Source organism: Dryobates pubescens, chromosome 6, assembly GCF_014839835.1.
Source record: "Dryobates pubescens isolate bDryPub1 chromosome 6, bDryPub1.pri, whole genome shotgun sequence".
NCBI classification, from domain to species: domain Eukaryota; kingdom Metazoa; phylum Chordata; class Aves; order Piciformes; family Picidae; genus Dryobates; species Dryobates pubescens.
In genome coordinates this window covers 16,650,911-16,674,711 of record NC_071617.1, presented here as the reverse complement: position 1 = coordinate 16,674,711, position 23,801 = coordinate 16,650,911, and the positions used below count along the sequence as shown (strand labels likewise).

Here is a 23,801-nt window from a genome sequence, read left to right as displayed (position 1 = left end):
TTAATTTCTCATGTAAAATTAATGACTTTCATATTTCCTTTTGACCAGTTCTATTATTATTGGAATACAAATGAAGTGGGAGAGATTTTTTTGCTGTTTTGTGTAATTTTACATGGTTAAACGTGATTGTTTAGAGCCATTGTTTTTATACAGTTACCAGGGTGCCTTCCATGGACTATTAAACAAAGCATATACTTCCATGACTGACTTTTCTTTTAAAAAGATGAAAAATTAGCAGTGATATTTTAAGTGGCAGGTAGATTGCTTCCAGCTTGAAAAATTTCTAAACTCAGGACTTGTAGGGGCAAAGTTTCAGTGTGAAGTTTGCAAAGAGGGCAGCAAACCCCATTAATTGTTCCAAGGTAGAAATTAAGGATTTATTTTTCCTGAGCCATGTTAAAAAGCACAACACTATGACTGAGTTGAACTTATTCTTTCACCCCGGCATGATTTTAAGTGAGGTTACTGCCTTTCCTGCTAGCAACATTAATACACACACAGTATTTACATTAAAATACTTTATTACAATACAGACAATTGGGCTCAAAATTAATACAAAGTAAGATAAAATATTTACAAGTTAATGTGTACAGTGTGGCTGTTTGAACAGCATAAACAGGAGAACTTGTAAAAATCCACATTCCTTTCAGTATTAAGCAACAGAGAGAGGACCACCCCCCAGCTTGCTCAAGAGGAACCTGCATCAGTTGGCAAAGGCTTTCTGAAGAAAAAAAGCCTTTGGAATAGCATTGGAAGTTAAGGAAGAAAAAGTTTCCTTTCTAAAGATAAAAATTTGGGAGGAGAAGAAGAAAGAAGCCTTACTTCATTTTGCCACGCTGCTATTCTTAGATCACTATTATTCATTTGCTCCACAACTTAAGATACCCCAGACCAACAAATAAATGGGTTGAGTAGCTCTTCTTGTAATACTGCCACCAGATGCAATAAATTAATTATGAAGAGTTTCACCACTTTTTTTTTTTTTTAAATAGAAAAGTCTTTACATACAATGATTCTTTCAACAAAAATATTTTTAATGGATGTTTGAAACAATTCTGCTAGAACAAGAGGTGCTTGCTCCCACTTTGTCACAATGTTCTCGCAGGTCTACCACTCCCACACCATTATAAAATGAACCTGTCTCATCAGTAGTCACAAGGAGTTGGCTATAAATACATGATCTATTCCTGTAAATGTGCAATTCATTTCTCTAATTGCTGAGGGGTACTAAAAGCTTCATAAACATTAGCAGCAAAATCTTTCACTTGTTCCATCATCAACAGGTCCTGGAAGAGATTCAAAGAGTAGTCTGATTAAGCAAACATACCCACCACTATTCTGGCTTTGCTTCAGTACATAATTCATCAGGAGAAAAGCACCTGGCACTGCCACAGAGAAGTAACTCAAATTTTCTTGCTTTTCAAAGGATTAGGAGCAGAACTGTCACTAGAAACAAGTCAGGAAACATTATTGTGCCCTGCTCAGGTTAGCAGAGGGAAGAGGCTCTAGAAAAATAGAGTTTTGGAAGAAAAATTGACAAAAAGTTTAAGTTTTGCAAACTGTTTCAACTTAGTGTTTTAAAGCCACTGAAATAAAAACGGAACGAAGCACACTATGAGAAATACGCTACATTAGTTTTAAGATTTTAAATAAGCAACATTCTTACCTGAACAAAGTGACTAGGTGTTTCACTGCATACCGAATGGATCTGTCCATTGATTATTGGTATTATCTTGGCTAAAGGAAGACTGACACTGGAAAGACTAGAAAAGAACAAAAAGTACTGACCTAGACCTGCTTTGATATTAGCAAAGGCACTAAATTGTGACTATTACAATTCCAGGTAATTGCTGCTTCAAAATTGAGAGTTGAAAGACAAACTAAAAAGTAGAGCTGAAAGGCTTCTCCCCCCCAAGTCTTAAATTTAATATAGCAAAGTAGCAAAGCAAATTTTAATGGGTGTTCCTATTAGGCACAGTTTCATACTTGCTTCTCATGCAAGAGAAACATGGTTTAGGTGGAGTCTTCACATCTATAGGTGTGTAAGTGGTTGTTAAATCTTTGGATAGGAAGGTAGTCTGCTTGGACAGTGTTCAGGCAAAGATTGGAAAGTCTAAGTCTGGTTTCTGCTTCTGGATGTGCAAGCAGTGATGGGAAAGATACATGATGAAAATTCTGGCAAAACATGCAGTACTCCTAAGTTGTCTACATGACTGAAGTGAGGCAGCTGCATTTGACCTTGAGCAAGAAGCAGAACTTTCCAGCATGAGAATTTCAGTAGACAGGACAATCAATAGCCTTTCTTGGGATTCACTGTGAACCCAAAGCATTATTCACATGGCAACCACAACAGAAGAAAATATTACCTATTTACAGAGCCATTCTGAGAGAGGTCCTGTTCACTTGGTCTAAAGAACTCTGCCATATTGTCCAGCAGTCGACTGAATCCTCTGTTTAAGCATGTGCTCAAAACTGTACTGAAGTCTGGACTGCAGGGGGCAAAAAGAAAAAAGTTTTGATTCCTGGTTTTTGGTTTGTTTGGGTTTTTTAAATTTCCTTCCCCCCAGCCCCAAACTACAAAATCCTGCAAGTGTTTGGTGTTACAGATGTTGCTCCCCTAAGGGAGGATGTGTGACCCAGACATGGCCATTAGTATAACCACTCCATAAAGGCCAGGTCCCCAGTAACTCCACAACAAAGCTAAACTCAACATTACTAAAATCCAGATAATCTAAAGCATTCCTCTGTTCTCTCTTTAATTAGTAACTGGCAGCTAAATTTTAAAAGTAGTTTGGCATCTGGCTTGGTTCCTTTGTTTACTACAGAAGCCTCACTGGTAGCTCTCTGGTAAAGGATGCATACAACCAGTCTCATGACCATGCATTAAAAATAGATTCTGATAAGCTAAAGCTGGTGTTAATTTTATCAAAGCCAGTAAACCCAATAAAATTACTCTCAACTTCACCCCATTTGAGCAGAAGAGAAGTACCCCTCTGTTTCTGTGTAACTACAGAAAAGGTGAGGAAGAAATAAGTGGGTCTGATGGGGAAGCACATCCTGGTCCTGTCATTAAGGCAGGATTATTCAAGAGTTTGAGCTCTCAAATGTTGAAAAATCTAAGCTTACAATTAGTGAATGTAAAAATACAATGCAGCAAAGTGGTCACATTTCACAAATGAAGGCAGACAGCTTTTGATACAGTAATTATCTTACATGAGCAACAGTTCTGAGGGGGAGTTTACTATGAATACAAGACATTTCTCTATACCTTTCTAGCATATCTCTAGTTTCATTAAGTAATTTAATTGTAGCAACGTCTCTTTCTGTGAGCCCACAGGCCTAGAAAAAGCAAAGACAGGCACTGTTTAGTAAGAAACCCACTGGCAAATGTAAGGATAAAATAGATTATTTTGTACCGTGGAATTAAGATGTGTAAGTGAAGTCTATTTAAAAGAAAAGATTTATTGTCATGAATGAGACTCTTTATAATTTATGTTCTAATTTGCCTTTTAAATGATCACTGTAGGATTTACATTTCTTTTGTGAACTAAAACCAATACTAGCAGGAAATACCAGACTAATTAAGCAAAGTATTCTTTCCACTTCTGACCTCTGAAACTAAGCTAAGGCCTGCATATCGTCTTCAGTTAAAGAGCTAAGTGCATATAGCTAATAGCTGAAGCCTAAGTTTCTTCTCTATACTCTAGTAATACCAAGTCAAGGCTGAGTTTTCTCCAACCTGTGGTGTGGAGACAAATGCCTTTAGAAAATTGCTGTAGTGTTACAACTGAGCTTAGAGACACTTTTCTCTCCTGCTCTTATTCCAGCCCGAAACAACAAAGGACTCCAGCACACAATCACCTTCTTGTGTATCAGCCAAGATGCTACAACTGTCCGTGATCTTTGCTGGTACACAAGTGCAAGGTAATGCAATTTAGCTTAGGGCTGAGTCAGGCTGCATTGTGTTGCAGCATATGTCACAGTCTAAAAGCAGTAACTGGGCTGTGTTTCTCAGGATCACGCTTGTTTTCAGTCAAATCTGAACAAAGAACAATTTTGCCTAGATGAAAGAGAGATGGTCACTTGATTTAATGTGGAAGAAGTATCACTGTTTGATAGAGGTAGCATGATACAACCAGATAACTGTTACGGACCTTTCCCTCCCCAAAACAATCAAAAGAGAATGAAAAAAGGTAGAGGAAAGAAACTGAAACAAGTACCTGAGTAGCCAAGGGGTTTTCTTCATCTGGCATCAGATAATGACATAAGGGAGAGTAAGATACAATCTGATCTGAATTCTTATGTTCCACTGCTTCCCTGATATCTTTAAGTTTCTGTTCCAGCTCCAGAAGAGATAGGGTGTGCTTAAGGGAAATACTGGAAAGGAAAAAAAGACTCCAGTGTTGATTGCAAAGTGAATAATACTGCTTTGTCCTCTTACCAAGAAGAGTCGCAAGTAATAGGATCCCAGTCTGCCAGATTGGTTTGCATTGGCAGACAGCTGGCTATAATAAAAACATTGTTGTGGAAGAAGTCAGTATGCCTGCCTTTGTGTCTATTCTAATAAAACTCATTGTTCTGAGGGAAGTCATCACAACAAAGATTAAAAGCTAACCACCAAAAAACAGAGACTCTTACCTTCCAAAAACTTTATGCACAGCTTGTTTGACAATGGTTATCAATTCAGTCAGTCCTAAAACAGGAGAAGTGTCAAAATTATTCTAATGATTTATCAAGTCTAGAAAAAAGCAGCTTTGTGTAAGTGAGACAGCTTAAAATGAGCATCATACCATCTCCTAAAAGGTGCTGAATACTTGATAAATATTGCTGCTGAACTTCAGGTGGAGCTAGTGGCGTCTGGGGGGGAAAAACAAAGTATTCTGTGACATGTCAGCAAGAGAGAACAATGCAAAAGTAAGTTCAAAGCTGTTGTAACCAGTTTCCTTAATCTTCATAATCCCCTTCAACAGATGGATTCTCCTATTCTCACACAACTCTCTAGCTTCTGACTCTCTTCCTGTCATCAGCCTATGGATCTTTCTTACAGATTTCTCTCCCACCTTCAGTGGCACGGAAGTGTCCTTCAGTTTTCATAAATAGAAAAGTGTCTTAAAAGCCAGCACTGCAGGGGAAACTACACCCTCCACTACCCCCAAAATTAAACCTAGTGGAAGAAAGTATTTATGCTCAACCCTAACAAAAGCCTATCCAATAGAAAAGAAGCTTTCAGGAACAGAGACAAGATTCCAATGTGCTCCAGCAAAGTGCCTCAGAGTTGGCTCTGCCAACCCACTTAGCTACTGGTAAAACAACAGCAAGGAAACATTTCAGTCTCTACTCATCTCGCTCTTGAAAAAAACCCCACTTCTTCACAAAATTAAGCACAGCCTCCATTGCCTCTGGCCTCCCCAGTGAAAGTTCTTCTCAGACCTGCCTAGACATGCTGTTCCTTGACTCACAGCAGGAGCTATCACAGGAGACATATGACAACTAATCACAGTTTGTATGCATTATTTTCAGATGAGCTGTCCAACCATTTGCAGATCTTACTCTGTGCAATGGGTTCTTGCTTACTGTGGGATTGATCTATTTTTAATCAGCACCTGTAGGAAAAAATTTCTTTACCAAAAGAGTGATCAGGCATTGCAAGACTGCCCAAGGAGGTGGTGGAGTCACCACCCCTGGAGACGTTCAAAACCCATGTAGATACAGCACTTCAGGACATGGTTTAATGGCCACAGTTATGTTACACCAACAGTTGGAATCGATGATCTTAAGAGATCTTTTCCAACCAAAACGATTCTGTGATGCTGGAGAAACAAAACCCAAGTCTTCTGCCTTGCTTGGTCCCACCAACAGACACTTAAGGTGGATGGCCTTTTGGAATTAAATGAAATAGTCAACAAATCACAGAAAACACTGTTGTTCTTTAACCCTAGGAAAAGTTAACTGGGGCAATGGATGTGTGTGCTAGGAAGACCTAAGCACATATGCACATCTACCTCGGATTATTCACACAGTATTACTGTTCCACAAAAAACAATAAAGGCAAATAAATTATTGTGATGTTTAGATATGAAGTAGCCTTCTTTAAGCAATAAAAATGCAGGCAAAAGGCATTTTTCAATATGCAGTAGTTTGTGAAGTAGCAGCATCACCAAATCATCCAAATTTAGAGGCTGTTGAAACATCAATATATTTTGTTTCTAGTAATGCTTCTGTATATCTCCCACTCTTAGGAGAACTCTGTGTTTCATTCTAAAACACTAAACTATGCTCTTGTTGTCCACCACTAAATAATCCTTTCACTTCTGAGAGAGTGGAAATTCTACCTTTGAAACAAAAGGAGGAACTTACTGTGCCGTTTTTGCAGAGCGCAGCGTTATCTAGGTAGATGTAACCGCCAATAATATTCAACTGGACTCGCAAAAGAACTACTAGCATGCAGGTACTATATACAGCTACAATGCTTCTCGTGAAACCTTGAAAAGAGACAACAAAATAGCTTCAAAGTCAAAGAAATAAGGGTGAGCCAAGGAGGAAGAGTGCTCTCCAAGACTCAAGAAGGGCTGATGATTTTTATGTACACAGTCATGTTTCTCTCACTGGTTGCCATTACACACGTCTTCACAACACACACCCAAGATGGTAATGAGTCTAATATGTGCTGGAGCTTACACCTAAACTATCTTATTTAATGTCCTATATAATTTTACATATTACACAAGTAATTTTTTGGGGGGGAAAAAAGAGAATTACACAGGTGGCTCCAGAAGGAAAATGGATGTAGTCAAATCATCTTTCCCCATGAGGCCAGGAAATACACACAGTACGCTAGCCCTTGTCACGCAATTAAGGCAAGAAGGTGTAAGAGCAGCTTGGGGAAAAAAGTAACCTAAGGTAGGAGCAGCTAATATCTAAAGAAAGGAAATTAAACCAAGCATCAGCTACCAGCCACTAGGCAACAGAGGATGTCTGAGAGAAATGGCATGAATGAATATAGACATGAATGCTGAGTAGCAAGAATAAGGATAAGAATGAGCTGGATCAAAATTAGGATCCTTAAAGGTGTTGTGAAAAGGAGAAATAAAACCAAAACAAAGACAAAACCAGGGGGGTGGTAGGGGTAATAAATGGTACCAAGGAATCAAAAGTAGTAGAAAAAGCTCAGTACTATGTCACTGCATGATTATCTGACTTTACTATTCTTTCTTCTTTTCCCCTGCTTGTATCAGGCAATAACTAAGATGGAACAAAACTGCCACAGTGGTTCTCTCCAACAGGCCTGAAAAGAGGAAAGAGCGTGTTGCGTGAGGGACAGCCTACACTGCTGATTTATCTTTTCTGTTAGGCTCAGTATAGAACTTTCTGAAAAACTGATTTGATTTTTCTGTGATGGCACACAAAGTTCTTGCAGAGTTTTCATGCAGGGTAGCATGAAGGTCACTAACATTCTTCACCTGCATCTCTGAGCTTCTTATTTCCCTCAAGGCTAGGAAAAATTCTATCATGAGCAGCTTTTGGGAGGGGGAGGGCAGGGAGCAGGTTTACCATGTAGTGTCACACTATATTCATATCTGCTGAAACAACAGCCTAGTGTTACGTGTGCATTTAGAAGGGTATGAGAGACATTTTACATTTATGACTGGGATTATGCAGATGGAATCTTTCATTTCTACTTACTTATTATCTTTAAATCCTCCCATATTTCTAACTTGTTTTTTGGCCTGTGGACAAAACCAAAAGAAACAGTAAACATTAAAAAGTCTACTTTCCCTAGAAATGAATAAATGAAAGAGCAGTGTCTAGGGTGAGCTCATTTACCTGTTGTAATTATTCAGAACAGATTCTACACTGCTTTACCTCATGCAAAAAGAGAGCATGTAGCCAAAACAATACAAAGTCACAGAAAAGATATAAAGACTTTAACATACAAGTGTAGTATTTAGTTATGCCAATTACACTCTTGGAGTATCAACTTTGAGTACTAAACTAAGCAGTCAGAAGTTGTCCACTGATGGTACAATGTCATCTTTTCTGGGGCCTCGATCCTCTATATACTTAATACAGAGCTCAGTTCAGTAGGGCTTTCTGTATCCACCTGTGCACAGTAAACACAGGATCAGAATTTCTACATCTTACTTTCTTGTAAGGTTTATCACTACCTGATGTGGTTTAGGTTTGATCTCAAAACCAAAGAGCTTATGACCGCCTGTTGAAAAGTCATATGCCAACCATACACGCACAATTTGATCTTTTTTCTTCTGTTGAGGTGTGTTTATTTTATTGACCTGATCAATTCCCCAAATGTTGTATATTCTGCAATCAAAAGAGCAAGGCTGTAGAGTGCATGGATACTCCTGAACCACCTAAGGTACATAGCTACTATCCAGAGGTAATGTTGGCAATATAGCAGCAGTAGCAGACATAAGAGCACACTAATCATCTAAAAGGTTTCCAGCCAGTCTGGCCTGTGTAAGCATTAAAGAATGGCTACTGTATCCATCATGCAGGAAGTACAGTGGGAAAGTCACTTAGGGAAGCATTTGGTAATTTCTTAGGATCAGAATTAATGCTTAAATATTTAGGACAGACAGTTTAGATTAACCCAGACTTTTCAGTAACCTGGTTTGTGAAAATGAATATGCTTTTCACCAGAAATCACTTCTCTTTGCAGGCACAACACGGGCACTCTGTCATTAGTTTGACTGTTGTATCACTTGCATAAACAATGCCTTTTTAAGCTCACTGCTATCAAATAATACAAATGAACAGATATAAGCAACTATGAAGTCTACAATTCCGAAAAGTAAAGAGAGACATTAAAGAAAGGAGAGCTGAAAGAGATACAAGAATCCATGGCACATACAGAAACAGTTCACACACTTTTTGCAAGCTAAATCAACAGTTTCAAAAGCTAAAGCAAAACAAAGATGGTTAAAACAATACAGCTGTATTTTTATAGGTTAAAACAAAAAGTAACATGGCTCAGAATGGCATCTTCTCTTGTAAGAGGTAAGTTCTGCATCCTAAGAAATAGAAGCCAATACATCAGCATCAGCCAACTACATTTGCACCAATTCTGTCAAAACATTTTCTAGAGTTCCAGGTTACAAAGTTTCTCCTCACAAAGGGAAGGCAACAGCCAGGTAACAGTTTCATTCTGCAAGTATTAAGCCTAGCAGTAGAAACTTTTCAACTGACATCTGCTGCAATTTGCTGAGACTCAGCTGCTACTCAAAACTCAACTTTCACACTTACTTGTAAAAGCATTACCTGCTATGGAAGCAAAAGCCTATGGGAAAAAAGAGTGTGGAATAAAGATAACTGCTGAAAAGATGGGATATATGCAACATCTGCAAGGCTACAGCAGCAAGTACTTCATCTCATTCAAATACAGAGCTTTGAAATGAGGACAGTGCAAGAACACCTCGTGTGCCTTTCTCTCTTTCAAAGTTTCTCCCAAAGACTGAGGACTCCAGCTTGCTCACACTCACAACCTACTACTGGTCACCCCAAATTACCAGAACAGTGTAAAAGGGTTTTGAAGTTACGGAAGTGAGTGGATTTTAAGTTCAAGGAGTCTGCCCTAGCCATAACACCATCTGTAACACATGGTAATAGAGATCCATAACATGTTAAGTCCTAATGCAAATTATGTGAGATAAGGAAAACACCTCCAGGGGAGATACAGGCTGAATGTTAGAAAAAAGTTCTATACAGAAAGAGTGATTGCACATTGGAATGGGCTGCCTGGGGAGGTGGTGGAGTCACCATCACTGGAGGTTTTTAGGAGAAGACTTGACGGGGTACTTGGTGCTGTGGGTTAGTTGCTTGGGCGGAGTTGGATTGGTTGATGGGTTGGACGCGATGATCTTGAAGGTCTCTTCCAACCTGGTTCATTCTATGTATTCTATGTATGTATTCTATGTAAATCTACTCTCTTCTTTATGCAACAACAAGGGCGTTCAAAGGTCTGGAGCCATTTGATTCATCTTCTCAAACTGAAGTGGAAAGAAAACAAATCTATACCTCCCTGTGTAGCACAAGAATGCAGAGCTTCTCCAAAGACTCACTTCAAAGTGGAATGTGCCCTCAGGACATCATCTGTGCCTTCCCAGTTCCTTTTCTATACTGTCAGTTCAAAAGGTTCAAGCATCTAGTTAAAATTTCCTCAGCACAAGTCAATAAAGGAAACATCAAAGCAAAAACTCCACTCTTAAGATACACTCTGAATGGATGTACATGGTTACATTGCATGTAACCAGCACTTAAAAACAGTACCTGTTTTCAGAAATGCACAGCAGCAGCATCCTCCTCATAGGCATGCTTAGGAAGTGTGGGTTAGAAGAATGGACAGTGGGGTGGATTGAAAACTATCAGAAAGAGAGCTCAGAGTGTTGTGGTCAGTGGCTCAGAGTCTAATTGGAGGTCTGCAACAAGTGTGTTCTCCAGGGGTCAGTGCTGGGTCCAGTCCTGCTCAATATATTCATCAGTGACACAGATGTAGGGACAGAGTGTACCCTCAGCAAGTTTGCTGATGACATGTAACTGGGAAGGGTGTCTAACATACCAAAAGGCTGTGCTGCCATCCAGAGTGACCTGGACAGGCTGGAGAGTTGGGCAGAGTAACCTTATGGAGTTCAACAAGGGCCAGTATGGAGTACTGCACCTGGGGAGGAATAACCCCCTCTACCAGTACAGGTTAGGGGCTGACTTGCTGCAAAGCAGCTCTGTAGGAAAAGACTTAGGAGAGCTAGTACGTAAGAAAAGTTCACCGTGAACCAGTGATGCAGCCTTGTGGCCAAGAAGGCCAGTGGCACCCTGGGGTGCATCAAGAGGAGAGTGGCAAGCAGGTCAAGGGAGGTTATCTTCCCTCTCTACTCTGCCTTGGTGAGGCCTCATCTGGCATACGGTGTCCAGCTGTGGGCTCTCAGGTTCAAGAACAGGGAACTGATGAGTGGGCACAGCAAAAGTCTACAAATGTCTACTGGATGTCAGTATGATGGGGCCAGTCTTCTCTCAGTGGTGCTCACTGACAGGACAAAAGGTAACAAGCACAAACTTGAACATATGAAGTTCTACCTAAACAGGAGGAAGAACTTTACTTTGAGGGTGGTAGAGCACTGGAACAGGCTGCCCAGAGAGGCTGCAGAGTCTTTATCTCTGGAGTCACTCAAAACCTGCCTGGATGTCATCCTGTGCAGTCTGTTCTAAGTCTGTCAGGGGATTGAAAGCAGATGACCTCCAGAGGTCCCTTCCAAACCCTATCATTCTGTGATCATCAAAGAGTCTCACCTCCCTTTTCACCAGGATTACTGAATTCAGAAATGTCACCACACCTGTAAGTGGTTTCAACTAGTCAAGCTAGAGACACCAGATGGATTTGGATAAACAAAGCATGCTACTGAGAACAAACCAAGGCATTACATGTCCTGACGACTGAGCAGAGGATTTACAGACCTTTTTAGACTATCACAGAATCACCAAGGTTGGAAGACACCTCAAAGATCATCAAGTCCAACCTGTCACCACAGACCTCATAACTAGACCATGGCACCAAGTGCCACGTCCAATCCCCTCTTGAACACCTCCAGGGATGGTGACTCCACCACCTCCCTGGGCAGCACATTCCAATGGCGAATGACTCTCTCAGTGAAGAGCTTTCTCCTCACCTCGAGCCTAAACTTCCCCTGGTGCAGCTTGAGACTGTGTCTTATTTTGCTATACAGTACAGAATACAAATCTAGTGATCCATAAGGTCTCTTATTCATTCAGGTTAATTTTTCATTGAATAAAACTCTGACAATTGTATTAAATATCCCACTAAAAGTAACTTTTCCTAATTTCTTGTTGCTTGTGGGAATTACTATGTGATTACAGTTGCCAATGCTCAGATAACCTATTATAAAAGCATTTTTCAGGTTGTAACTCTTACTTTAAATATCATATTTGGGTGCCTTGTTGTGGGAGTTTCTTGGCTGACAAAAGGACAGCAACTGGATAGGCAACCTATTAACTGCTGGGCAGCTGAAGTTAGAGCTATATAAATAAGCTAGTGGAAGGTGAACAAGAAAGGCAGTCTGGAGTGAGTCAGAAACCCTGGGTTAACTGCCCACGTAACATTTCCATTCTGTGCCACATGCCAAGCAGTTTACTTTTAAGGTTTGCTGTTATGCACTTGATGCATTTTAAAATATGCTTTTTGTTCCTGCAGTTGTAAGGAAACCAAAGGGAAGCATTCCTCTGAATGTATGACGTGGCACTATTTGTTCTACTTCCAAAAAACCCCAAACAAACAAATCAACACAAACCCAAACAACTCTTAACAGCTTACATCCATTTGCAGCCTCAACTTAGAAACTTTCCACTACTGTTCATGTCTGAGCTTGATGAGATTACATAACCATTTTTGCAAACATAATGCCAACCACTCAGTGAAGCTACTGTGTCCTGTGCAAGAGAAGAGAAATTCTTCAGAGAGTAATTGGCCATTGGAATGGGCTGCCCAGGGAGGTGGTGGAGTCACCATCACTGGAGGTGTTTAAGAAGAGACTGGATGGGGCAGTTGGTGCCATGGTTTAGTTGATTAGACAGTGTTGGGTGATAGGTTGGACTTGATCTTGAAGGTCATTTCCAATCTGGTTAATTCTATTCTATTCTCTAAGTACTTTTATCTGCTTATCTTATAAGCACTTCAATGAAAAAAAACACCACCACCACCACATGGTTCTCAGTGCAGCATCTTAAATGAACTGTTATCTCCTGCAGTGTTTAGAAAATGCCAGCCATACCTATCAAAACACACCTAAAATGACACAACAAAGTAAAACATAGTATTTAAAAACCTATTTAAATGCCTCAGTGGGACACAGAACCAAGCTCCTGGATGTTTTCCACATTACAAATACTCAATTTGAACCTTTATCTTGTGATCCAAACAAGTAATCTTTAACAGTTAACGAAACAGTCTTACCTGTTTTTAAGAAGAGATGTGAGAGACTCAGAATTTAATTGATGCATTAAGGCATCCTTCAGTGTTGGAAGCATTGACAGAACTGTTATTAAAAGAAAAAAATATAATCTGTCAACATAAAAAAATTAAATAATCAGAAGCCTTTCTATCCCCAGTTATTGCCCAACAGCTGCTGAACAATGTAAATCCCAGTGTGCAAGAGGTAAACAGAATAGCAAGCTTGTGAGTACTCAGAATTGCAATTACCTGCACGCTGCCTGGGAGTTCGGGCACATCGCTGCCCTTAGCTGGCTACGTGTCCTTGTTGGCTGCAGCTGTGTACTCACACTCTGCAGATTTGCATATACTTACCTTCAACTGCCCAGAACAAAATCTGGGGAAAATCTACAGTTGCATTTCTATAATTGAGAAGAGTAAGACCTGAAGTTTGTCTTTCTCCTTGAGCCAGAGGAAACCATGTTTTACAAAAGACTTCCAGAGTATTCAATGCCCAATTTGCTCTTGTATGATGGGAAAGCATGCACAGAACATAATACATACTAAAACCAAAATGATGAAAAATCTTGACAAGAATACATGGTGTCAGACAAAAGGTATTTTGTACAATGAAGCTTTGCAAAATAAAAAAAGATGACCATTAAATACTAGAGTATCTCATGTCAGGGTAACAGTGCACAGAATGCATTTGCAGCCACCCAATAAGTCACTACAAATGTCAACAAGAGAAGAAAATGCTGCCCAGTTTGTTTCATAGAAAGTTTTTGAATGGCCTGCATTTACAAGAACAACAAGGATTTTGTTACGTTCTACCCTATCATCACTCCAAAAATATGAAGACCAATGCTGTAACAAATGCTTTCACTTTTTGCTCCCCTGCCAGCCAGGCACCTTTTAGCTGTTCAGATGCAGGGAACTAATAGGCTGATGTTCTTCACAGCTGTAAATACAAATTACCTGCCAAGCTCTCTGTGTAGCTCACTAACAACATAATAACATAACAAAGATAATCATAGAATGGTTTGAGTTGGAAATCCTGCTGTAAAGTCAGTACTGTTTGAATCTGGGTGTTGTTTCACACCTCAATACCACACACAGTTTAGGACAGTACAGAAAGAGTCTTGAAGTGACAAAAAAATGGCAACCTGCATATATGTATTTGTATGCATTGTATTGAAATCAAAGCTTAAGATGACCCCTACAAATCCTTTCAATCTCCATTCTTCAGATTTTGGGTTTATTATGTAAAATGACTCTATTTATGCACTAGTATTTAATTAAGATTTTAAATTCACCTGTGTTTCTTGTTCTTCTGTCCTGCCAATACGTAGCACAAATGCCCAAATCATTCCACCTACCCAAACCAGTAGCTCTTTCCTTATCTTACCTGTCATATTGCACGTCCTCTGATTGCTTTCAAAGTGATACTGCCTTCGTGCTTGGGCAATGTATTCAGCTGCCTCCTGTTCCTGGATTTCTCGTATTTTCTTCTGCCCATATTTTCCCAGTAAATAGACTCCTGCAGAGAGATTTCCATATTAAAAGCCTTAAAAATGTGAGGAAAACCCCTTTAAACTCTTTCTTCAATTTTAAGCGTTAAGGGTGCATGGTGGGGGGTTTTTTGAGATTATGTCTTGAGTATTGTAATATTCAGAAATTATGTTTTCAAAATACACTAAAATGCCAAGGGTAGCAACTTGAAACAGGATAAGAAACATTCCTGAGAAGAGATATCTTGCCTTTCAAAGGCAGCATTTTTGGTACGACTGCAACGTAAGCAGCTAGTATCACAGAGATTTAAGCAAACCCTCGGAAGAGAAAAAAATGTAGGGTAGCAAAAACCAAAGAACAGAAATTCACAGGTCTGGAAAAGGATAAAGTTTAATTCATTTTTTTTTTAAGACAGCTTTCTAAATTCAGCAGAAGTTAGAGATAAAAATCAGGTCTTAAAAATCATGTAAGAGAAAACGTTACAGACCAACACCTCCTTTGTTTGCTCCTGAAACTTGTCCGTAAGAAAAACCTTAGCTTCAGTGGGTCTTGACTGCGGGTTTCTTGTTTCTTACCATGCCTGCTTCCTGGTCTCCAGCTCCACACTGCTCATTGAGAATTTGATCATCCTCACCCCACCTCATCATTGATCTCCATTTCCAGAAAGACCCATCAAAATGTTTTGTTCTACATTTACTCCACTCTCAACACGTGTCCCTTTGAAGTGTCCCCCGACTGCTCTTTGCAGACCACCAGAAGTTCTGAGATCTCTCCAGGCTGCCTGCAGCGCTCTTCTCGTTTTTCCTTATCTCCATCTCCTTTTCTAAGCCATTCCTCAAGATACTGTTACATGTTCTAGACTTATCCTTTGCAATTTTTCCTGCTGTAAGCCGCTTCGCATTTATTTCTCACCCTCCGCTCAGGGCTTCTCGTAACACCTCGAGTGTACCAAGTTCATTTGCTGCCTCCTGTATGCACTGTATGCAGTAGTTACCTACTTAGGTGCATAACAAGCTCTTTTCATGCTCTCTCATGAAACAGTTGCATGGGGGTGGGGAGAGGAAGAAACCAAAGCAGAAAAGACTGCTGTTGTACAAGTTGACCATCTTCTATCTACTGGGGAGCAATTCCCCAAGAGCTGAAAAGTACTGTCAGCTCTGACTCTGTCAGGTTGGTAACGGTACACAGAAGAAATGTGAATATCAAATCAAGTCTTTGTTTTTCACTACCAAGCACTTTCAAAAGCCATACACACAGAGCTACAAAGTTTTCTTCAAAGTTCAGTTTTCACTTTTAAAAGCCAGTATCTGACTGGATGAGGCATGTGACATTTGCTGAAGGCTGAACGTTTTGTAACTGTTTTTGTAAGCCTAATCCAAAAAACTAAGAAAAATCCCCACCAAAGCCCACAAGATTTTCAATTCAGCTACATGTTTTAGGTCATTAATATCTTCCAGTGCATTCTCTAAAACTATCATCAGTATTTCAAAAGGCTTGTCAGCTTCAGGCCCCAGAAGTTACAGCTGATAAAAAAATCTAGCTATTCACATTGACATTATGTGTTCTAATAGGCAGCTACAAGCCAGACCAGTCTGGAACAACCATGGTCACTTCCATTCGTTTCCCAAAAGCCATAAAATAAAAATGGGGAAGGCACTCCCCTGCTTTAGCCTGTATGCAGACTGACCATTCATCATACAGAATCATTGAATAGTTTGGCTTGGAAGGGACCTTTAAAAGTCAACTAGTCCAATCTCCCTGCAGTGAGCAGGGACATAAGTTTAACTAGATCAGGTTGCTCAGAGCCCTATCCAACCTGATGTGGAATGTTTCCAAAGATCAGGCATCTACCACCTCCCTGAGCAACCTGTTTCACCACCCTCGTTGTAAAACATTTCTTCTGTATATTTAGTCTAATTCTACCTTCTTTTAGTTTAAAATCATTACTCCTCATCTTGTCACAACAGGCCCTTCTTCATGTCCTTCTTGTGCTAAGGGCTACAGAGCTGGACATGACACTCCAGATGTGGTCTCAACAGAGTGGTGTAGGGAGGAGAATCACCTCCTTTGACCTGCTGGCCATGCTTCTATTCAGCTCAGGATACAGTTGGCCTTTTAGGCTGCAAGTACACACTGCTGGCTCCATTAGATTAACACCCCCCATTAGATGCAAACTCTAATATTATGCTTCCACATACATAAAACACGATTTTGCCACTGTAAAGTGTCAACTGAAAATGAGACTTCATAAACAGATTATTTTTCTCTAAGAGAAAAAAATTATCGGCTCCTGACAAGAATATGTGCTTAGAATACAACTGTCAAAGTAATTATTTTTTGTTTCAGCTAACATACTGAAACAGCAACTTTTTCTTTTAGTACTAGCAAAAAATTTTTGAACAGAGAATTTTCCCAATCATTTTATCTCATTGCATTTTTCACATTCCATTCTCACATAGTCATTTGTTTATTTTTCCCCCCAAAATAAATCCTTTTACTCCAAGTTTTGAGGCAGAAGTGTTGTAAGTATAAAAAAAGACCCCTCCTGAAGGTACATGGGACACAGGCAGTCATGCAGCAACTAAAGAAGAATCATGTGCATGCCCTTGAGTGATATGCACCTTTATCATTAAGACTGAGGCAGCTAATTGCTCAATACTCAGTGGTTAAAGCTGCGTGATTACTCTGTACTAAGCGCCACCGTATCCCGTGAGGGTCCAAAGTTGCATTAGCAGTCATCCAAGTTTAATAAGGAAATTACAGAAAGAAATACTCATCTAAAATGATGCAACACCAGCTACTATGAGTCTTATTTCTCTCCCTCTCCCCTGAACTAAACCATAAGCTTGACTCCTCACTACAGCACATGCTATTTCCTCCAGTACAATCCTCATCTTTGGGAATGCAATGCACTAGAAGTTAACCAAGGTAAAAGTTACACCATCCACAAAGCTTATGCAAAACTAACAAACAACAAAAGCATGTGGAGGTCAGCAGCCTGCCTCCATTAGTAACCACATGGTTTATAAGTACCTTTATGTCTCCTGGAAGAGACAGACCCTCACTGGAGCAGGGAGGTCATTCTCCCCCTGTACGCTGCACTGGTTAGGCCGCACCTCGAGTACTGTGTCCAGTTCTGGGCCCCTCAGTTTAGGAGGGATGTTGACTTGCTGGAACGTGTCCAGAGAAGGGCAACAAAGTTGGTGAGGGGTTTGGAACAAAAGCCCTATGAGGGGAGGCTGAGGGAGCTGGGGTTGCTTAGCCTGGAGAAGAGGAGACTCAGGGGAGACCTTACTGCTCTCTACAACTACCTTAAGGGAGGTTGTAGACAGGCAGAGGTTGGTCTCTTCTCCCAAGCAACCAGCACCAGAACAAGAGGACACAGTCTCAGGCTGCACCAGGGGAGGTTTAGGCTGGATGTTAGGAGGAAGTTCTACACAGAGAGAGTGATTGTCCATTGGAATGGGCTGCCTGGGGAGGTGGTGGAGTCACCATCATTGAAGGTGGTCAGGAGGAGACTCGATAGGGTGCTTGGTTGCATGGTTTAGTTGATTAGGTGGGTTGGATAATAGGTTGAACGTGATGATCTTGAGGATCTCTTCCAACCTGGTTTATTCTATACTATTCTATTTGGAGATTCAAGTCTTGTTTGTGACCATGAACTTCTGCCCACTAGTCACTGGTGCTGGAACACACCACCAGAGCCTCTGCAAATCTCTGCAACACAGGACACATCAAGGATCTGCCAGCCTGGGAGCTGGTCTGCATGCATGATCACAATTTGCTTCAGAATAACTGTGTATCTGTATTAATAGATGTAGCATTTTTTCAGAAGACTTGAAAATAACACACACTTCTAAAAGGTCCAGTGTGAATTCATCCCATGAAAGCATCATCCCATCGGAGTTGGAAACAGGACCAGAGAAAGCCCCCTCCCAAGGATTGCCATAATTGTCACCTAAAGCACCTGTAAGAAGCTAGACTGACGTTTTGAAAGTCTCTGCTGTTATAAATAATCAAGGCAGACACCAACCTTTCAAACAGCTAACAAAACTCAATTTTACACTTCAGCTTGGGACAGGAGGTCTCTAAAAAGTGGCAGCAGAAACATTTTACTTATGGCTAATTAGCCAAACTGTTATAAAGATGGGAAGTCGTACTGAAGCTTTCTTACACGTTCCACACAAGCCCAGGAATTAAGAAAATTCAGCAATAATGAAATTGCCCAAAAGATCTCTACAAAAACTTTTTTCTGCCTTCATTAAAATGTAAACTATGCAAACAAATATAGTCCCAGCAGTACTGAAAGTGGTATAAAGTAGGACTTAAATCACCTGATACCAGAACCTTCAGGTACAGGAATCTCAGTAAGGACCTGGAGCTACAATTGACACTGCTTTAACATTGATCTACAAAGTGAAATGCACTTATATTTGTATTGACTGCCTGTGCTGGCTTTGGCCACGAGAGTTAATTTTCTTCCTAATGGGTGGCATGGGGCTGTGTTTTGGATCTGTGCTGCAAACAGTCGGTAACACAGGGATGGTTCTGTTACTGCTGAGCAGAGCATGAGCAAAGTCGAGGCCTTTTCTGCTTCTAACCAGTGAGTGGGCTGGGGGGTGCACAAAGAGTTGGGAGGTGACACAACTGGCACAGCTGACCCCAAATGACCAAAGGGGTATTTCCTAATAGATGATGTCACAGTCAGCAATAAAATTAGAGGGGAAAGTTAGGGAGGCTGGGGCCACTGCCTGGGGACTGGCTAGGCTCACATCAATTGCTTGTGAGCAAATGTTTTCACCTGCAGCATTTTTCTTCCATGGGTCTTACCTTTTTATCCATTATTTACTTTTCCCCCCCCATGCCTCTTTTCCTTACAATTTACTATTACTATTATTTGTTTTTAAACATTATTGAACTGGTTTTACCTTAACCCATGAGTTTCCTCATTTTTACCCTTCTGATTCTCTCCCCCATCCAGCTGGGGGTAGGGGAGAATGTGGATGAGCAGCTGTGTGGTGCGTGGTTGCTGTTCAAGTTTAAACCATGACACTGCTCTGCAACACTGGGAACACCAGAGGTCTACAATACCCATGTGCTGTGGAAGCAACATTTTGATTCACCCATTAATGAGAATTTGAGTTAAGTATGTTCGAATTTGTCTCTGTAGCCTCTTTGGCTGTAGCATTGTGCAATCTCTTCCCACCTAAATTTAAGTAATGGGGGTAGCTTACAAAATCTACAGGCCCTTGCATATTCATACCTGTGGCCTCAAACACGTAGGGTATTTCTCACCCTAAGTTATGGCTTAGCTCTCCCTCAGCCCTTTTCTTTCGTCACAAGTGAAATGGAGAGATGAGCAGACGGGTGGGAGAGGTAACTGGGAGGCATGAAGTTTTTCAAGAAACTTCTTCATCCTTAAGTAACCTTTACTCTTGCTGCCATAACTCTCTCAGAAATTATTTTAAAGAAAAACCAAAGGGAAAACGTTGAGTTTTAAGGATTCTGTTATGCAGAGATTGCACTGACACAGAGAAGCCTGCAGTTCTCTAAGTTGTGGGCTGTCCTTATGCACAAGCAAGTTATTCATCAACTGACATACAACTGTCCCATTACGGTTGAAAACCGTATTTAAAGAAGCCACTAAAACCTTATTCCCTTGGCACTGAGTTCCACCAAAACCTATTTACTGCCCCTGCACTCACCCACAAACCAAGACAACTTTCTTTGCTAAGCAGACAGATTTCTGAACTGATATGGTGTTTTTGCAAGTCCACGGCTGCCACAGATTAAATTGAGCAGTAATTCATTCACCACTGAAATCACAACCATACATTGCAGACACACCCTGGACTTGCTCTTCTACTACAGCAAGAGAATTCAACAGTAAATCATTTTGTAATATCCACTGAAAGCTGCCTTGAATGCCGAGCACCAAGACAGAATCCATTTCAAGGTAAATCTCCCTATCCAAGAAGAACAAGTGAACAAAACACCTCCTCATAGCTTCTCCTCTAAAGATTTCTAGTGGGTTTGATGCCAAAGTACAAAATTTTGCTTGACTTAAGAAATTTAAGTCTTTTTAGCATGTAATTTCTGATGCTTAAAGTATAGACTTCTGAAGAAAGCAAAGACCCTGTACAAATCCTAAGCTGAGGTCTTCTCAATGCCACTCTATAATTAAGGGAAAATTATACCTATTTTAGTTGCTTTTCGCTCAGTTTGAGCTTTTGTTTTATGAGCTTTGCATCTTCAAAAGGAGGAAAAAAATATAATCTGTGGCTGTGTTGTGATTGACAGAAATTACACTAAGCATGACAGCCACTGGTAACACAGAAGGAAACCACCTCAGTAAAGAGAGAAAAGTCTACCAACTGACTTGGATTTTGGTGCAGTAGTTTTTCAGTAACACAACATTGTTACACGCTACCCATAATGAGGTAGAGATTCTTCTGTACTGTCTAATGAATCATTAAATATTCACATTAATCTCTGACCATGTGCCAGTTAAAGACCAAAAATCGTTAAACCCTTTGATGTCCCCTTTTCCTTGTTATATCCCACCTCCCAGGAAATGCTTTTCTTAAGTTGTTCATCCATTTCCAAATATTCTGTCTTCAAATAAAAGCAGTGATATAAAGTTGCATTCTACCTTTCAGCATTAGCCAGTTGTTTGTTCTTTTTTTTGAGGAGAGTTTGTGGTGGATATCAGAGTTCTGATTCACTGCTGGCAGCATTACCATAGCTCCTGGAGTTATTTTAAGGTCTCATCCATAGCTAATATGTAGATGGCCAAACACTCACAAGACAGCTCCTGAACAACTGTAATGCAAAGCTCTGCAGTAAATCCCTCCATCTTCCAGGCTGCCTTAAAATACCATGGTGGCAGCTAGCAATGCTGTCCCTTCTTGTGGATGCCCTGGTTTACAAATTTGTCTCAAATACAACAAAGCAATTCTCTACAGAGTTCTCAAATGCAACATGGCCTGAGGAAACAGGTTGGTAGCACATAAGACCCTTAACAGGAAGGTCGTGAGTTCAAGCCTGCAGTGGGCAGTAGTGTCCTCCCTACTCTAGTCATGAGGTCTGTGGTGACAGGTTGGACTCGATGATCTTTGAGGTCTCTTCCAACCTTAGTGATACTGATACTTGATCCATGCTGCAGGCAACAACAGTGTATTTCAATGTTTTTGGTCAGAAGTTGAAATGCTTGGTAGGAGAGGAGCAGCTTGGGTTTCTTTATTGGACTGGACATACTTTAAATTGGCCATTGGAATGGGCTCCCCAGGGAGGTGATGGAGTCACCATCACTGGAGGTGTTTAGGAAGAGACTGGATGGGGCACTTGGTGCCATGGTTTAGTTGATTAGATAGTGTTGGATGACAGGTTAGAATAGAATAGACCAGACCAGGTTGGAAGAGACCGTTGAGATCATTGAGTCCAACCTACCACCAACACAATCTAATAGAATACAATAGAATAGACCAGACCAGGTTGGAAGAGACCTTCAAGATTATCATGTCCAATCGAGGTTGGACTCGATGATCTCAAAAGTCTTTTCCAACGTGGCTAATTCTATTCTATGCTATTTGACTTTAGTCCCTGATTTTTAATACTTGTTTTTAAGTGTACTTCATCCAGTCAGTAGCATTTTAGTCAGTTACACTAAACTGTACATAAACAGCAGCAATCATAAGGAAAAAGCTGCAAATTCAGCAATATGAAGATGGCCCATGGGCTGGCAGAGGACTGCTTACAGATGATGAATTTAGAATTTCAGGCTATGAGGACTGCAAAGAACCACCAGCTCCCTGATACCTGCCTTCCCACTTGAACACTGATCCATATTTACTAGCTAAAACTTAAGACGACTGCTGTTTTCACTATTTCCATTTGTCCACTCATCACTCTCACAAAGACAGCCGAAAGGGAGGGCGAGCAGCTGCAGATTTCAGCATGGTGGGCTCTAACTAATGGCTCAGACACTGATAAACATTACACTCTTGAGCACTTGCAGAGTCAGAAAACCTGCCGGTGGAGAAATAGTGTGGCAAGTACTTCAGCAACCATTATCTAACCTATTATCATGTATTAATTACCGCTCTCTGGAATGCAGAAGGAATTAACACAGAAAAGATGCAAAGAATACAACCACCACGGCATGTCACAGGTATATTCAAGAGACTTCACTTGATTAAAAGACAATATATACTGTAGAAACACTGCAGCCCTTAGACCACACAAACTTTCTTTAGCGACTCTGTAACATTTAATTCTGCTTCAGTTGCATAATGACTGAGCATGCAAAGACACGCCTGTACCTTTTGAGGAGTATCTAATCTTCAGCTGCACGCATATGCATTTTATTAAACACAAAGATTCAAGATACTGTTTTAAGTCGACTTCCAACTAAAACTAATTCTATAGTAACTCCAGTAAAAGGAGGAGCTTGCCAGACCATAACCACCCGACAGGTTAGACAAGAACCTTATAGGTGAAAAACCGGCTTGAATAATCAATATAAATACTCCAGTGAAGTTTTGTGTCTGGAGTTGGTTTATATTTGGCAATCCACCACGATGCACAAACACTTTTGAAAATACAAGCTTTCAGCCTCTGTCCTAAAAATAATACGCCACTCACCGTTTGCCCAGTTAAATGTTGTTTCAAACCAACACAAGTACGCACCCTAAGAACCCCGAGGCACCCTGAATCCCTGTGTTTCAGGTCTTAATAGGCGGTATGTAGCTTTTCATCCCTCCCTACAAGAAAAATCTTCCTGCCACCTGAGCTCCCCCAAAGGCGGTCGGTGGGTGCGCTCGGCGTCACAAGCAAGACGAAAAGCTGCTTCAGGCCATCACAGAACTCCCTGCGCAACAGCCCACCGCCCACAACGGCAGCGGGGCAGGAACAAGGACAGCCGGGCCCGCGGCACTGCTGGGCCGGTCACGCCAGCGGCCGGCACCGGGCTCACCAGGGGGCAGACGAGCTTTCCGGCCAGGGGAGAACCCCCCCTGAGCACCGGAGGTTCGCAGGGCGCAGCCTCTGAGGGAGGCTCTTCAGCGGGAAGCAGGAGCATTTCATTGACAGCGGCGAGGCCCAACAGCCAGCTTCGCGCCGGGCCCCACTGCCACCCACCATGGCCCCTCGGCTTGGCTGCCGGGCACTCACCGCCGAGAAAGGTGCCGAGGACGAGGCATTTCTTCTTGTGCCGCTTGAGGAAACTCCAGAGCGACCGGAGCATCCTGCACGCCCGGCCCGGCCGCCCCTCGCTTCTCCGCGTCGGCGGAAGGGGCGGTAGCAGAGGTCCCGCCTGCCGTGCCTCGCCGTCCAGCCC

The 23,801-nt window shown here is 41.2% G+C and overlaps 1 protein-coding gene across 1 annotated transcript; it reads right to left on the bottom strand.

The window, feature by feature from the left end:
- Positions 1-492: 492 nt before the first annotated feature.
- PEX3 (peroxisomal biogenesis factor 3) lies at positions 493-23,782 on the bottom strand. The gene is made up of 12 exons (XM_054162671.1): positions 23,636-23,782; positions 14,361-14,492; positions 12,977-13,058; positions 7,684-7,727; positions 6,358-6,482; positions 4,791-4,857; positions 4,639-4,693; positions 4,221-4,377; positions 3,269-3,339; positions 2,367-2,489; positions 1,667-1,763; positions 493-1,286 (listed from the first exon to the last, which is right to left on the bottom strand). The coding sequence occupies exons 1-12, from the start codon at positions 23,706-23,708 to the stop codon at positions 1,203-1,205; spliced, it is 1,110 nt and encodes a 369-aa protein (XP_054018646.1). The 5' UTR covers positions 23,709-23,782; the 3' UTR covers positions 493-1,202.
- Between the last annotated feature and the right edge of the window lie 19 nt (positions 23,783-23,801).

Coding starts and splice junctions, on each gene's coding strand:
- PEX3 (XM_054162671.1), bottom strand. CDS start 23,708: ATGCTCCGGTCGCTCTGGAGTTTCCTCAAGCGGCACAAGAAGAAATGC. Junction 2,490..3,268: donor ACTAGAGATATGCTAGAAAG/GTATAGAGAAAT, acceptor TGCCCCCTGCAG/TCCAGACTTCAGTACAGTTT. Junction 1,287..1,666: donor CACCTAGTCACTTTGTTCAG/GTAAGAATGTTG, acceptor AATCTCTTCCAG/GACCTGTTGATGATGGAACA.